Source organism: Callionymus lyra, chromosome 10, assembly GCF_982586985.1.
Source record: "Callionymus lyra chromosome 10, fCalLyr1.hap1.1, whole genome shotgun sequence".
NCBI classification, from domain to species: domain Eukaryota; kingdom Metazoa; phylum Chordata; class Actinopteri; order Syngnathiformes; family Callionymidae; genus Callionymus; species Callionymus lyra.
In genome coordinates this window covers 8,337,202-8,352,537 of record NC_141827.1, presented here as the reverse complement: position 1 = coordinate 8,352,537, position 15,336 = coordinate 8,337,202, and the positions used below count along the sequence as shown (strand labels likewise).

The 15,336-nt window shown below is 38.5% G+C and overlaps 1 protein-coding gene across 4 annotated transcripts; it reads left to right on the top strand.

Annotated features, from left to right (window-relative positions):
- Positions 1-151: 151 nt before the first annotated feature.
- rbm6 (RNA binding motif protein 6) lies at positions 152-14,316 on the top strand. Of its 4 annotated transcripts, none has more exons than XM_087800414.1 (22): positions 152-293; positions 721-787; positions 2,411-3,878; positions 3,971-4,060; positions 4,143-4,212; positions 4,874-4,947; positions 6,859-6,933; positions 7,067-7,379; positions 8,199-8,356; positions 8,420-8,520; positions 8,593-8,656; positions 8,744-8,828; positions 8,894-8,940; positions 9,873-9,987; positions 10,068-10,165; positions 10,745-11,257; positions 11,321-11,389; positions 12,390-12,617; positions 12,686-12,760; positions 12,833-12,954; positions 13,867-13,918; positions 14,000-14,316. In XM_087800414.1, the coding sequence occupies exons 2-22, from the start codon at positions 741-743 to the stop codon at positions 14,096-14,098; spliced, it is 3,963 nt and encodes a 1,320-aa protein (XP_087656540.1). In that variant the 5' UTR covers positions 152-293; positions 721-740; the 3' UTR covers positions 14,099-14,316. The 4 variants fall into 4 exon arrangements, with proteins under 4 accessions (XP_087656540.1, XP_087656539.1, XP_087656538.1 ...); XM_087800413.1 differs by having other exon boundaries at positions 8,891-8,940; XM_087800412.1 differs by having other exon boundaries at positions 8,729-8,828.
- Positions 14,317-15,336: the final 1,020 nt, after the last annotated feature.

Sequence of the window (15,336 nt, the reverse complement as noted above, 5' to 3'; positions counted from 1 at the left end):
TTAATTTTTTTTTATTAAATAATAGAAAAATAAAAAATAAAACAACCTCCACGGTCAAACTGCTATCCGAGTACATTTTAAAGCAAAACAAAATTAATTAAAATAAATAAAAAACAACGTGTCTCGTTGTCGCGTCAAGCTTCGTCCATCTTCGGCTATATTCGGTGATCACGTGGTGTGCTGGTCGGAGCTCGGCTCTACAGTCTACACAGTGTCACCCATTTATAAATAGCTTTTGTAGATTTTTATTACCGACCTCAGGAATATCTTCGCGGATTAAGTCGATATCAAAGGTGGGTCTTGATCTATCTTCCTTCGCGATATATCTAAAGGACTATTACAATGATGTTATTTGTATACAAAACGCTTGTATCAACTAGGTTAGCAATCTCAGTTGCTAATGCATGTAATGCTAGCTAGGTTAACCATTCTACACCTTCTTATCTTGTCAATTTAGTATCGGTGTTGAACTCGTGTTGCATAAAGCAAAACAAAACGGGATTAAAAACATATTTTGGACCTGGTGTGTGGTTATAAAAACGTGCTATTAGCGCAGTGTAGCATGTTAGCTAGCACAGTTAGCCGTGTTGGTGTGACGCATGCAGCCATTTTTTTTATTGGGTTACCACAGCAGAATTAAACCGTGAAAATAGGAAACACGCTTACGACACATTGCTGTTAAACATTACACTTTATTGCATGATCTCGTTCTCCCTTCAGGTTTTCCTTCTGTTGTCACGATGTGGGACGGACCGGGCCATGGACAGAGAGGTGGTCCAGCCTTTCGGTGAGTTCTTCATTCTTACTCTTACTTTTACTGTTAATGTATTTGTACCTTTAAATGTTCTCTATTGCAACTTAACCTTACTTTAGTAGTTAATAATGGCATTGACCTTTGGTTGTATGCATGATAGTGACAAAGTCCAACCGTGTTTACTTTTGTAAATATGACTTAAAGAATCAGAATATTTCCAAGTATGATCCGCTCCAAAAGTATTATTTAAAATAAAGTCCATCCAATAATACTTTCTTTAAATGACTTCTTTGACCCTGTAACCTCCAGCCGCTAAACACCAGAGAGCATGACATTTTAATGATAAAACCCATGTTCTTTGTATAAAACGCATATTTTTCTCTGTATAAAACACATCTTTGTGTAAAACACATCTTCTCTGTGTAAAACGCATCTTCCCTGTTTGAACCGCATCTTCCCTGTTTGAACCGCTATACAAAACGAATTTCTTTGTATAAGACACATCTTCCTCTCTGTATAAAACACCTCTTTATCTCTGTATAAAACACCTCTTTATCTCTGTATAAAACACATCTTTATCTCTGTATTAAACACATATTTATCTCTGAATTAAAAACATATTAATCTCTGTATAAAAAACATATTTATCTCTATAAAAAACACATATTTTATGTATAAGACACATCTTCCTCTCTGTATAAAACACATTTTTATCTCTGTATAAAACACATCTTTATCTCTGTATAAAACACATCTTTATCTCTGTATTAAAAACATATTTATCTCTGTATAAAACACATCTTTATCTCTGTATTACAAACATATTTATCTCTGTATTAAACACATCTTCCTCTCTGTATTAAACACATCTTCCTCTCTGTATAAAACACATTTTTATCTCTGTATAAAACACATCTTTATCTCTGTATAAAACACATCTTTATCTCTGTATTAAAAACATATTTATCTCTGTATAAAACACATCTTTATCTCTGTATTAAAAACATATTTATCTCTGTATAAAACACATCTTTATCTCTGTATTAAAAACATATTTATCTCTGTATTAAACACATCTTCCTCTCTGTATAAAACACATTTTTATCTCTGTATAAAACACATCTTTATCTCTGTATAAAACACATCTTTATCTCTGTATTAAAAACATATTTATCTCTGTATAAAACACATATTTATCTCTATAAAAAACACATCTTTTATGTATAAGACACGTCTCCATCTCTGTATAAAACACATCTTTATCTCTGTATTAAACACATCTTTATCTCTGTATAAAACACATCTTTATCTCTGTATTAAACACATCTTTATCTCTGTATAAAACGTATCTTCCTCTCTGTATAAATCACATCTTTTATGTATAAGACACATCTTCTTCACTTTATAACACACATCTTCTGCGAGGTATAAAACATATTCCTCGCCGTAAATCTCAATGCAATTGCTTTTTATTATATGAATTGACACCTAGACCATCGTTTCTGTTGTAGCTAACATATTTGTCATTTAAAACTTTTCAACCTTTGCATCTCAAAGCCATCGACTCAAATTATTGTGAAAGAATAATACTTTTAATTTTAAAAAATAGGCTAGTTTGTCCTATACATTTCATTAACCAATTATTATGTATTTCAGAGGTGATCCACGTGGAGAGAGATTTGGTGGCAGAGATCGATCTATGCCTGATTTTAGATCTAGAGAGGGAATGAACATGGGTCCCTTTGGCCACACAGGTTCAAGACCTTCAGATTTCCCACCAATGGACATGAGAAGGATGGACGGTCCACCAATGCGAGGTCATGATATGGACCCACGTGATATGCGTGGCCGAGAGCCCAACAGAGATTTCTTCAGATCTGGGGAAGAGAAGAATTTTAATTTTGGAAGGCAATATGACGGTCCCTTTCGAGAAAACGCAATGAATGCACATGGTTTCCAAGGCTCGGGCAGGAACCAGCCAGATATGGGCGGGAGAGGGATGCCACAACGGGAACATGGTCGATATATGGACATGAGAGACAGGGACTCGCCTCACTACGAAATGTCTCGGCCAAACAATCCTAACGTGGAAGGCAAGCGGGGGTTTCCTATGGAAAGGCAAGACAGAGGTGATGAGTTTAGACAAAGATGTGACAGGCCTCCAATGGGGGGCCCTTTTGAAATTCCCCCACATGAAAGGATAGACTCTGATAGAAGAGGAGGACCTGGTTTCAGCCAGCGAGGTGGATTTGACTCTGATATGGATTTTCGCAACCGCCCTGGTCCTCCACAGGATTTTAGAGCTAGGGATCGCTCTCCTTTACGATTCGGCCATGTGGGTTTCCCTCCAAAAGATGAAACGCAATCTGATAAAATCCCAGACACGAGTGATGCAGGACATTCAAGGGAAGGGGATTATCCCGAGCCCAGTGAAAGTCCACTGATGGATTACAGAAGCGGTGAAGAAATGACTCTAGCAGAAGAGTGGAAAAATCGTCAAAAGGATAAAAAAACTTTTGTGAACAAAGAGATGAGACCAGTCCCAGAACCAAGCTTCCCTGGGTATTTTGGTAGAGATGGCGCTAAGGGCCCTCCACCATTTTCCAAACAGGGTCCACCTCCTGTTGAATTTGTGAGGAAGGGAGATGGATTTCCTCCCGGGGATCGTTTCTCTTTGATGGATCAGCCACCTCCTGGCAACATCGCTCCACAAGACTGTCAACCTCCAACTGTAAACCCTAATGCTGGTGGTCTTGGTATGGAAGGCAAAAACCCTTATTGGCACGGGCAGGGTAACCCGAACCCCCGTTTTAATCGATCAAGTCGAGATGAAAGACTTAATTTCCCTCCAGATATAGGTCAAGACCTGAATGAGTCTAAGAATCCTACAGATGATGTCAAAAGACACAGTACAGGACCCGTCAGGTGCAATGTAGACGAAGGTAGGGACTTCTCAAACAGCGGCTCTTCACAAGAGAAAGACCAAGACTACAGGGACATCGACTATAGAACCGGACCTGGAAGAATATTCGATTACAAAAGTGAAGAGTTGCACCCTCCAGAGACACTCCTCAAAGACTCTGAACCTGTCGCCTCTTCAAAGTTTAGTGGACCTCCTTCTCAGGTGGGTGTGGTCTTGGTTGATTTAGCACTTACCTGATAGCTTAAGCTCTGAACTGGCTTTTCATAACTTGTGTCCACAAAAATTCCTTAAAGGATCAGGATTACAGAAGTGCATCAATGGAAGACAAGGTTTCCAGATCCATCTCCATAACAGGCATTCCAAAATCTGCTACAATGGAGCAGGTAATGTTTTTTCAAAGGAAGACCAAGTTACGCATGAATATAACATTTTAATATAACAACAATTTCCTTAATTCTGTCGCAGATTCTGGATGCCTTTGCTGACCATGATGGTGTGCTCATGCGTGGGATGAAGATCAAGAACGTCGTTCCAGGTATTTATTTACTTTCTGTACAGAATTCTTTTGGGGCATTCGATCGCAAAAAGTCCCTTGATGTTTCGTTTTCAATCGACATTTGAAAAGCTATGGCTGTCTTTTTAATTCATCCTCACGATACGATTGCTCTCGAATGAGCCCACTCAGTAAAGCCATGATTCTGGTGTGGGTGGGGTTGATGTCTCGCCAACTGTGTCTCATGGCGACTGTTTTTACTGGCAACATTGGTGATATGTGATGTTGTAGACGAGCAAATGTGTCTTTGGGTAAAATTCCTCTCACAGACCAGATGACTTTTCTCCTGTAATGAGTCACAGATTTAGTTCTTTTAAAAAAATGTCAATGTGTTTCACTTTTCTAAATCATGTTTCAAATGATCAAGTCGGGTTAAATATAAATTCAAACACCTGAAATATGTAGTTTTCGTTGAAAACCCGAGCTCTATGTGCTACTGCCGTGGCAAGTGTCTTTCCTCAACATTTGCTGTGAATGACTCTTAAGTTCAGGTTGTCACACTGGACCCAAAACATCTTGAGCTCTGAACCGCTCAGAGAAATGTATTCTCGCTGTGATTTTGACCTGCTCTCGTGTTTGTAAAAGACTGTCCTTACTGGAATTGACTAACAAAAACCATCTGTATTTCAAATGCTGTCCCCAGGTTACAGCTACGATACCGCCTATGTGGAGTTTTTAAAGCTCGAGGATGCAGTCCGCTTCATGGAGTCCAACAAGGTGGCCTATCCTCGCCAATCTACGAAGGCCGCCTCGCCCATCAGGAATATGAGGGGTTGAGAGGGCATTTAGTAGATGCGCAAGGAAAAGATAATGACGACAAAAGGGGGCTTGATTAACTTTGTTATGCAGATGTCATTAACAATTAACAGCTCTTATCATATTGACCAAAGGCTAGTTTCCAACTTAAAGTCAGAACACAGTAAAAGTCCGACTCGGTTAAAGATTTTTTACTTTTATACAGTACGAAAGAGGGATTATTTGTATGAATAATTAGTGATTATTTTAATGTTGACACAAAACTACGTCGCTAAAGTAGTTTTCATGAGGTGTTTAATGTCAATCTTACGTTTTTATTTCTAAACCAATATTTCGACAGTCCAGTCATATCGTTGATACTATTCCAAAGTGCCTACATTTTTTCCATTTGAAGTACAGTTATTAAGAATGTATGTACATATCAATGGATACTTTTGGGTAGATTGTTCTTGTGCGATTTAAGGTGCTTTTTTAAAATTTCGTTAGTCATTACACTTGAATTATTTCAACTTTATTTTGAAAATGGGATTTTCCAAACCACAAATGCATCTATGCTATTTGAGTGCAAAACACTGAGAGGATTCCCAATATTGCTCTTAGTTTTGTGATTTAGAAGTTAGAGGCAAAAAGGCTGATGAATGGCTACACACTAGCTCTGTTAGCCTGTGTTTTCAGGCTTAATCTTAATGAAGCATTACAGATTTCGACGAGTACCGAGTAGTTTATGTCTTAGTTACTTTGATTACGCTGGTTTTAAAGATACTGCTGGAAAGTATTTCATTTGGATATAAACAGAGATTTGATTGATCACAGACCATTTCGTTGGACCTATTCCGGGCTACACAAAAATGCGTGGGGTGACGACGATTGGAAACAGACGTGTATTTTTCCTTGGACATTGGTGGATTTTCTTATTTTAAGTTTCTGTTGCCAAATATGCAACTTCTTGTGTCCAATTACTTGTTTTAAGGAAAGCATCTTTCCATCGTTGTAACTTCATTGTTTAAAGTCTTCTTAGTCACTGACTTGAATTGCTCATTGGTCTCTTTTCGTCTTCAACCAAGAGCCATAAACTTTCTGTCTTTGGCTGAATAATGCATGTGGTTGAGCTTAAACCACTGAAGAATATTTCCTCTTGTCACTTTCTTGAAATCTTCATCAATGACATTTTGCTGCTGGAATTCAGCTAACTTTCCTTGTTACAACTTCTTAAACCTGGCTGAACTCTTCTTTATTCTCCATGTTGTGTGGAGACCCATCTCGAATATGAATTACCTCCTTACTTGTAGATCCGTCTACGCATTTATATCTAGTTGATTGTAGAGTAAACCGGGCATCATGTGATCAATTTTTATTTATCTTTCGACATTCACCTGGATCAGGTGTATCAGTCCATCAAATGGATTCAGAGAACGTGGTTAGTGAGTTAATATTTCTTGGTACTTGCATCATTGGAGACTCGTAAATGGTTAGGTATTATTAAAAAATCTACTTCCTCAAAAGATTAAAATGGAAACGGTTATATCGTAAAACTACATTTTTTGTCTTTGAGGATTTGACCACGCAACCTGTAAACGCTGGTTGTCATTGGTGGTTGATCCTTCTTTTTTTTTTTAAAGCCTGAATTCATTTCCACGATTGTTATTGAAGTAGACAGTAGTTTGAAAAGTAAAATCCACAGGATTCATTCCTGACTGTCATTAACTATACCTCCTTTTTTAAGTGAGATTAACCAGAATATGGCCATTTGACCACCAGCACTAGAATAAGAAAAGGGCCTTTGTCAACATAGTTCACTCTGAGCTTTACTTATATTCATTTATTTGAATTAATTCATCAATTTTTACACTGACTTTTCACGTTTTCTTTCAGGGTTCCCTGAAGGTTGGCAGTAAAACGGTTTCCATGAAGTACGTCCATTCAGAGGAACATAAAAGCGCCTTACTTGTGAGTTTTAAGATTTATTTAAGTGTAATAATGAATCAAACCTTAGTTTCTTGGCAAATTAATTAATCAGCCAGTAAAAACTTGGAATGACATCATGAACTGACACCGTTGCTTCATTGGGATTGAAAAACAGGAGTTGGAGTCGAACACAGCCCGCCTCCAAGATGCCTCCCTGCCTGTAACTGATGGAACGCCAGAGGAGAGAAGCGGCAGCAACCAGAACGGGTACAACTCAAAAGGCTCCGTGGATCTTCTGGCTCAGACTCCCCTGCAGAGAAGTTCTGACCTGACGCCCGAGGCTTGGCAGCAACAGGTGGACCAGCGTCTTCAACAGCAGGAAAATGACTCGTATCCAGAATCTTGGGGCAACCATCACCTGCCGCCTCCTCATCTTGGTGCACATCCCACTTCACATCACTCCGAGTCCATCTTTAAGGACAGTAAAAGTAAGTCGATGTTTCATATCCTTGTATCCGAGACGTAAACACTGACTTTTGACTTTTGTTGATTTTTGTTGTGACTGTTGAGTTTGTAGCTCTCTATCCTTTCTTTGTATGCTTGGTCTCCTCAAAAGACAAAGGTTAAGGTCAATATTAGGTCCTTACATGTGTGAAATGGTCCTAGAAGTTTCTCTTACATGTATAGTCAGTGGAGATAAGTCTTCATAGGAGACGATTCCTGGAACAAGTGACTTAGAATTAATGTTGTGACACACCATTGCTACAAGGTCAACGATACAATATATTGTGATACTGTAGTACCAGCGATATATTTGTAGTATTGTCCAGTACTTGACTCTAATGTTGCAAAATGTACAGACCACATGACTCTTGACGAAGTCGTAACTACTTTCATTTGTTTTGAAACCAAATGATGTCCAAAAATCAACTTTAAAAGCTGCTGGAATCACTGTATCCTCTCGTACTCTGTCATTACCGGAATCTCAAGGGATTTCATTGCTCATTTTGCTTTGGAGTACGTAATTAAAGCTGGAAATTGAATTGCAACACAAAAATGAACAAACACCATTGACGTGTGTGTTTATTGTAAATAAATATTTAAAAATAAACTAAAATGAAATATAAACCATAAAAACCAATGATGTAAATAAACACTGGCATTAAAAGTTTCTGATTCTGATCATTTCAAGCCAAAATAAATTAATTAAATGGTCTTTTTAAAATATGGATACAGTGCTTTGATTATCAATGCATATGGTGAACACCTTTTTGCGATATTTAAGTGAACATTTTTGTCCTTCACAGCCATGATCATCAAAAATGTCAAGCCCACCACCACAGTAGAAACCTTCCTCAAAGCTTTGGATCCCTTTGCGTACCTTGATGAGAGGAACGTCCGTCTGGTGAAGGGGAAGCCACCGTCGTCCAAATGCTTCTGCTTCGTTGACATGGACTCGCACGAGGTATTTATTCATGTCAAGGATCTCGTCGTATTCTTTTCTTAATCTTTTCCATCTTCCCTACAGCAAGTCACACGACTGGTGGAGCTCCTCACGAAGCCCAAACCTCTGTATATCGACGGAGTCAGAGTTTACGCCGAGGTTGCAAAACCTCTGAAGAACAGAGAGTGAGTTGTTTGATCGTCTAACCTCGCAGGTCATCGATGGTTCCTGCCTCTCATTGCTTTTTTATATTCTAGTTTCAGGAGAGACTTCGATAAACCCGGCAGCTCCGTCATGGGTTACCCAGCTGACGCTAGCATGGTGTGTATCGTCCTCTCGTAACATTCAATAGAAAGTTTGATCAGAGGGTTTTAAGAAGAAGTTCTCTGTCAGTCTCTTCCTCCACAGCATCAGCGCCCACCGCCCTTCACTCACCCGCCACCTTTCATGCCTCCTATGCATCCGCCCACGTTCCCGCCACCTGCTGTGCACGGTGAGACTTGAGATTCCAAAACTGAATCTTCCTGCATATCCGACTTACTCTGTCTCTTCTAGCAGGTGATAGAACAGCTGGTCCCAACAATCCAGACCCCAGCTTTGCTCAGGTAGGTTTGTGTGCTGAAAAGGAAAATTAACATGGATTTTAATTATACTTATTTATGTCATGTTTAATGATCTGATTCACCGTTATTCTATTTGTGCCTTAAGTTTCCAATGTAAAGTGCAAGCTTTGGGTTTGATGGTTCTAGTAATTCTAATTTAATTTAAATGTAAAACAAGCTTTAACCACATTTGGATGAGGAATTCTGAAGTAAGTAAGTAAGTCATTTTTATTTATATAGCGCTTTTCCAGACCAGGGTCACAAAGCGCTTTTACAATCAAAACAATATTCAATAAAGTATATACTTTAAAGATAAAAAGATAAAACTGATAACACAACAGGAGTTCCAGAAAATCAAAGAAAAGCCTGAACAAATAGAAACGTCTTAAGATGTTTCTTAAAGGAGTCAGTAGACTCCATCAAGCGCAAAGAAAGAGGAAGATCGTTCCAAAGCTTAGGAGCAACAGCCTGATAGTTGTTTCTCAGAAAAAAGATTATCGTTAAAGGTGTTGTACAGGGAAGAGAAAAAGGATTAAAGATAAACAAAATGGATACTTTTAATTTACAATGTTTAGCCCGTCTTATGCTCACGATAAAGGTGAGGAAACGGTGTCATGTTGTTTAGAGGGCAGTAGGTGGCGCCATCATATTAAAAATGACGTGATGTTTCATTGGAACAGTTGTTCAAAACAAAGGAAAATAGTTTAGAGACGCCATCTAGTGGACTCTGAACATAATGACCCTGCTCCATGAAGCTCCATCAAACCATCACTAATGGTTCTCTCAGGGTTTTAATCGACAGATCACCATCCAATCAGAAACTCCTACTTTACCTTTTCATAATATTAAAAAAAATCACTTGATATTTACATCTGGTTTGAATATATCCAAAGCCCAGTATTAATGGTGCCTCTAATTATGGGATGTATTTCTAGGGGCTTGGTTATGGCCAGACTCCAGCTACAGATCTGTCAGCGCCTCCTGCAGGAGCTTCTCTGGAATCGGGAGGAATGGCTGCCGCTCCTGATGCAGCGCAGACGTACAGCTATGGTCAGTGTGACGGAGTTTTGTTTAAACTACATTTGTCTTTTAAAATTAACTTCATATAACGCATGTTTCTCCCCGCATAGGTACGGATACGCCTGATGTCAGCGGCTATTTATACGATGCAACATCAGGTTTCTACTATGACCCGGAAACCACACTGTACTACGATCCAAACTCCCGCGTAAGTAATTAAAAAACATGTAAAGTGTATTTATTTTTAATTATAATCTTGATGATTTTTAAAGCATTGCATTATTGAAATAATTTAATTTAGTATTTTTGTTATATTGAAAGGTTGACATTTTCTTGGTATTAATTATTTAACAAAAAATTATATTATATTTATATTATTACTTTATTTTAATTTTTTTTAATCATTTGATTTTTTACTTAAATAACATTTCTGAATTTAATATTCACTCTTATTGCAACATCTTCTATTTTAAATTCAAAATGTTACAAATTAAATATTAAATTTACATTTTTTTTATTGTTATTAATGGAATTAGAAGATAATAAAAAAAATGTGTCAAAAACTAGTCCAGTATGAAATGAAATTTTTTAAATCAAATTATTTAAAAAACAACCAACAAATTCAACTCGTCAATATACAAATAATTGAATTTAATTATTAAATCATTTTCAATGCTACATAAAAAACAGAATTTGAATAAAATACTTTTAAATGGAAAATACAACCATTCAATATTCCGATGACACAGATCTTCTTCTAAAAATGTATGTATTCCTCCACAAACAGTACTTCTACAATGCTCAAAACCAAGAGTACTTGTACTGGGAGGCTTCGTCAAAGACTTACATCCCTGTTCCCGGCGGGTCATCCGAGCACCAAACCGTCACCATGACTGCCGAAGACCACGCCATCCTGTCCAACCCTGCCGCAAACGCTCCTCTGGAGCTGAAGAAAACCACAGAGGAGCCACTAGAGACGAATCCTCCACCGGGTCCTGCTCCAGCGGCTCCACCAGCTCCAGCTGCTCCCGCTGCTCCAGAACCTGCTGAGAGTGCACCGGCGACCCCTGAGAAAAAGGAGGAGGACGACGAGAAAAGGGACAAGGAACGGGACGGTAAAGAGGAGAAGCCGAAGAGTCTCGCCGCCGTCAAGATCATGAAGGACATGGAGCGCTGGGCGAAGATCCAGAACCGGCAGAAGGACAGCGTTCGCTCACCGTCGATGGCGAGGTCGGGATTGGACGACGACAGGAGACAATCCAAGTCTGCAGATGTCGGCTTCGCCGTCTTTGAGCGGAAGGTGACGAACGTGATTCATCCTTGAGAAGATCCACAGGTTCTAAGTCTTCTGCTCTGTCCTCAGAACTCTGCCGGAGAAGATCTGTTCAAGAAGCCTCTCGCTCCTGGGAAGACCAAGGACGAGAAGTCGAAGGTAAAGACAGTCGACGACTCGTTTGATTTTTGACTGCAGATCATGTTGAAACTGACTATTTTATTTCTATTTATTTCATTATACATCACTAGTGTCTAAATATGTTTTTATTTAAGGACTTAAAATAACTAACGTTTACTCTGGACTCTTTATAATCTACCACTCAGGACTCTTTGTATTTAACTTTTAACCTGTGTCTGGATTTAACAACTTATATTTATATCTATAGATGGTATTATTATACAGTTGTGCAATATTTCCTGTGTACAGTGACATTGAATGTACATTTTTGATTACTAATCCATTATATTTAATTGTATTTTAGAGGTGTTTAAAATATCGATATGGTGATTTATTTAAAGGTTTTTTTAATGATACTGTATCAATATTTTGCACTGTATCAAATAATATTTATTTTTGCTTCAAATCGGATTCAATTTTTTCCCATAGTTATTAAATGGTTTACAGCTTTTTTTTTATTATATTTTTATTATTTTTTTAATTCATGCCCTTTGTTCATTTTTGTGTCGCAATTAAACTTCCGACCACTAGATGGCAGCAGTTATTACGTCCTCCTCTAAAGTTAAAAACTAAATCCAGCGAGATTGAGGCGATGGCTGAGGACGAGAGGATACAGTTGACTCCAGCAGCTTTTAAAGCTGATGTTTGGACATATTTTGGTTTCAAAACAAATTAAATCGGTTACGACTTCGTCAAGAGTCATGTGGTCTGTAAATTCTGTAACACCAGAGTCAAGTACTCGACAATACTACGAATATATACTTGTTACTATATATCGTATCGTTGTCCTTGTATCGTGATGCGTATCTTATTGCAAGTTTCTTTCCAATAAATGTCTATTATTATGTTAATTTAATCAGGGTTTGGCATTTTATACATGGCATGCACTTCCTGTATATTTGATATTTTTACCCCTCGGGGAACCATGAGGGGAAATAGTTTTTGTTTTTAAAGTGTTTCTGCTTCTCTAACCCTCCAGCGACCAATGGGATCCCTCGGCCTCCTGGCCTCAGACTACGCGGCCGGCAGCGACGAGGAGGTGGAGGAGGTCCTGGAGGACTCTTCGAAGGGCAGCCAGATGAAGCGCTCGGACGATCGGGAGGACAAGCTGACGGACTGGAAGAAGATGGCGTGTCTGTTGTGCCGGCGTCAGTTCCCCAACAAAGACGCTCTGATCCGCCACCAGCAGCTGTCGGACCTGCACAAGGTAGAGACCGACTCGGGTCTGAACCACCGGGGTCGCTGGTCTGAACCTCCGTTCTTCTGTGTCCGCAGCAAAACATGGAAATTCACCTGAAGATCAAGAGATCCAAGAAGGAACTGGAAGCTCTAGAGTTCCAAGAAAAACAAGTGAGTGAATGTTATTACAATGTTATTACAATGTTATTACAATGCATTGTTACATTTTCTCTTTTATCGCAGGTCAAGTCCTCCAAGAGTGTCAAAGACGTCGGCAAGTTGCCGGAAACTAAACGGAAAAAAACACATCAACAACAAAACCAACAACAACAGCAACAACATGGTTCTTGGGCTGGAAGTTCGAGGTGAGCTAAAGTCAATCAATCATCTACAGAAACATCAACTCGTAGTGTTGCTGCTGACTTTGATAAAATCAGAGATTTTGGCTATAATTTCCTCAGGGTTTGTGTAAATAGTTTGTGTTTCATTCATTTTGACTAGTTTTCAGGTTTATTTTTGTACTGAACTTGACTGAAACAAGCATCATCATCATCAGTGTCAATAGTCACTTCAGAGAAAATACTATCTTTTTTCAAAATAAAACACAGTTCAGAAAGTAATAATCAATAGATCAGAAGTTATATAAATTATATAATGATCGGCCCGATAACAAATGTCTCATGGACCAGTACCAGTCTACGGAATAGGGATTAGGATCCCCTGCTCCAGAGGACTCGTACGAAAAGCCGCACCTTTCAGCCAAAATGGCATTATTTTCCAGTTTATCCAGACAGGAAATAGTAAATTTACAAAATAAAACAGGATTTGCAGTTAAATCACTTTTTAAAAAAGACCTTAATTGGCATCAAAATGGCTTGAAAAACCTTTTAAAAAGTCGTTAAAATGTGATACTTCACTTGTAAGAACATTGTTTTAATTCATACTATAACTTCATAACCAGCCCACATTCACCGACGCATCCAAGCGTGATGAAAGTTTCGCTTCATTTCTTCCCAACATTGAGTTCAATCCCTCAATCTGTCAAACACCTGATCAGCTGTTTTGATTGACAGCTGGTTGATCTAATGACACCTTTTACGTCTCAGACTCGATGACGAAAAAAGCAGCACTACATCACGTCTTTGACCGTGTCAATAAAGTTGTAATTGTAACTCATTTAACACGATAAAAAAGGTCAAAGGTCAACAGACAAAAATGTTAATCAAATTTTTCTGACTGAGTCAAATGTAAAATATTAATTTTGAATCTTCCTAAAGGGATGAAGGTTTGCTCAGCGAAAGGCCCGGTTTAGGAGCAGAACCCGTCCAGGTCGGTGTCATTTCTTTCTCTACACACTTTCTCTTTCATCCTCCTTGTTTTCTGACCGATGGCGTCTCAACTGTCCTGCAGAAGAAGAAGAAGAAGGAGCCGGTGGTGTGGGAAGGTTACGCCTCGTACAAACAGGCCGTACGTAAGGCCATGTTCGCTCGCTTCAAAGAGCTGGAGTGACCCGTCGTCGCCTGATCAAAAGTGCAGCTCAGAGGAACCAGCGTTCGTTTGAAGAGTCATGATTTCTTTCTTAAGTCTCTGTTGAGCTGAAAATTCTCTTTTGCAAATATCTTTCTGCTGGTCTTTAAATTAAAAGATTTTTTTTTTTTTTTTTTTACACTTGAAATGCCAGTGATGTATGTTCACGTATTTTTTACATAAAAGAGAAATTTGCTCAACTCGTGGTTGCGTTTCTTTTGTGGCTCCACAAGGGGGCAGCAAAACACTTTCTCAGCTCAAAACTACTTGATCTATGATTATGAAACAATTGAGTGAAGATCAGATGTTTATTCTTATTTAAATAGTTTAACAGTGTCGACATTTTTAATCAAATAAATTAACGTTAATATGAATTTCGGTTTAGTAATTTTGACAACAGTTACATTTTATTCATTTTTTTTGGCTTCTTACATCTTCAGTTAATATCCTCCTCTAAGTCATGTGATGATGAAGCTTCGTTGATCACTAGATGGCGCTATTTGCTGAACAATCTTCGTCTTTGAGCTTCTAATGAACCCTCGCATCACATGTAATCCACCCAATGAGGTCTGAAAATGAGAACGATGCTTCATGAAGCTTCATGAGCTCATCACGAGTGTAACAATGTTCACGTTTTCAGAGAGCAATAGGTGGCGCTATGGTTTTTTCAAAATATGCCAAGTTTAATGAAAATTGAATATACGGCAAAGATTGTCTCTGAAAGTGAGGACGATGCTTCATGAAGCATCATGAGTCGGTCACAAATACGTCGAGCACTGTCCTTATTTTTAGAGCACGATAGGTGGCGCTCTAGGCTTAAATGTGTGAGGCTTCATTACGATTGAACTCAACTATTATAAAGCAAAGATTGGCTCTGAAAAAATTAGCAATGCTTCATGAAGCTTCATCAGTCCGTCACTAAAGAACAGCAATGTCCTCATTTTCAGATCACCATAGGTGGCGCTCTTGGCTTAAAATATGTGTTGTTTCTTTAGTTATTAGTTATAGTTAATAGTTATTCAAAGAGGAACTCTGAAGATGAGGACGATGCTTCATGAAGCTTCATCAGCCCTTCATTAATTAACCTCGCAATGTCCTCATCAGATTACAGTAGGTGGCGCTCTTGGCTTAAAAAAAAAACGTGTGAGGTTTCATTAATGTTGAACTCGATTTTGCAGCAAAGATTGGCTCTGAAAAAGAGGACGATGCTTCATGAAGCT

What these genes read in the sequence shown, in the direction of transcription:
- rbm6 (XM_087800411.1), top strand. Translation starts at nt 741, where the DNA reads ATGTGGGACGGACCGGGCCATGGACAGAGAGGTGGTCCAGCCTTTCG. An exon ending in AAACCTCTGAAGAACAGAGA is followed by an intron (nt 8,521 to 8,592) that starts GTGAGTTGTTTG and finishes TTTATATTCTAG; the next exon opens with TTTCAGGAGAGACTTCGATA. An exon ending in ACCCAGCTGACGCTAGCATG is followed by an intron (nt 8,657 to 8,728) that starts GTGTGTATCGTC and finishes GTTCTCTGTCAG; the next exon opens with TCTCTTCCTCCACAGCATCA.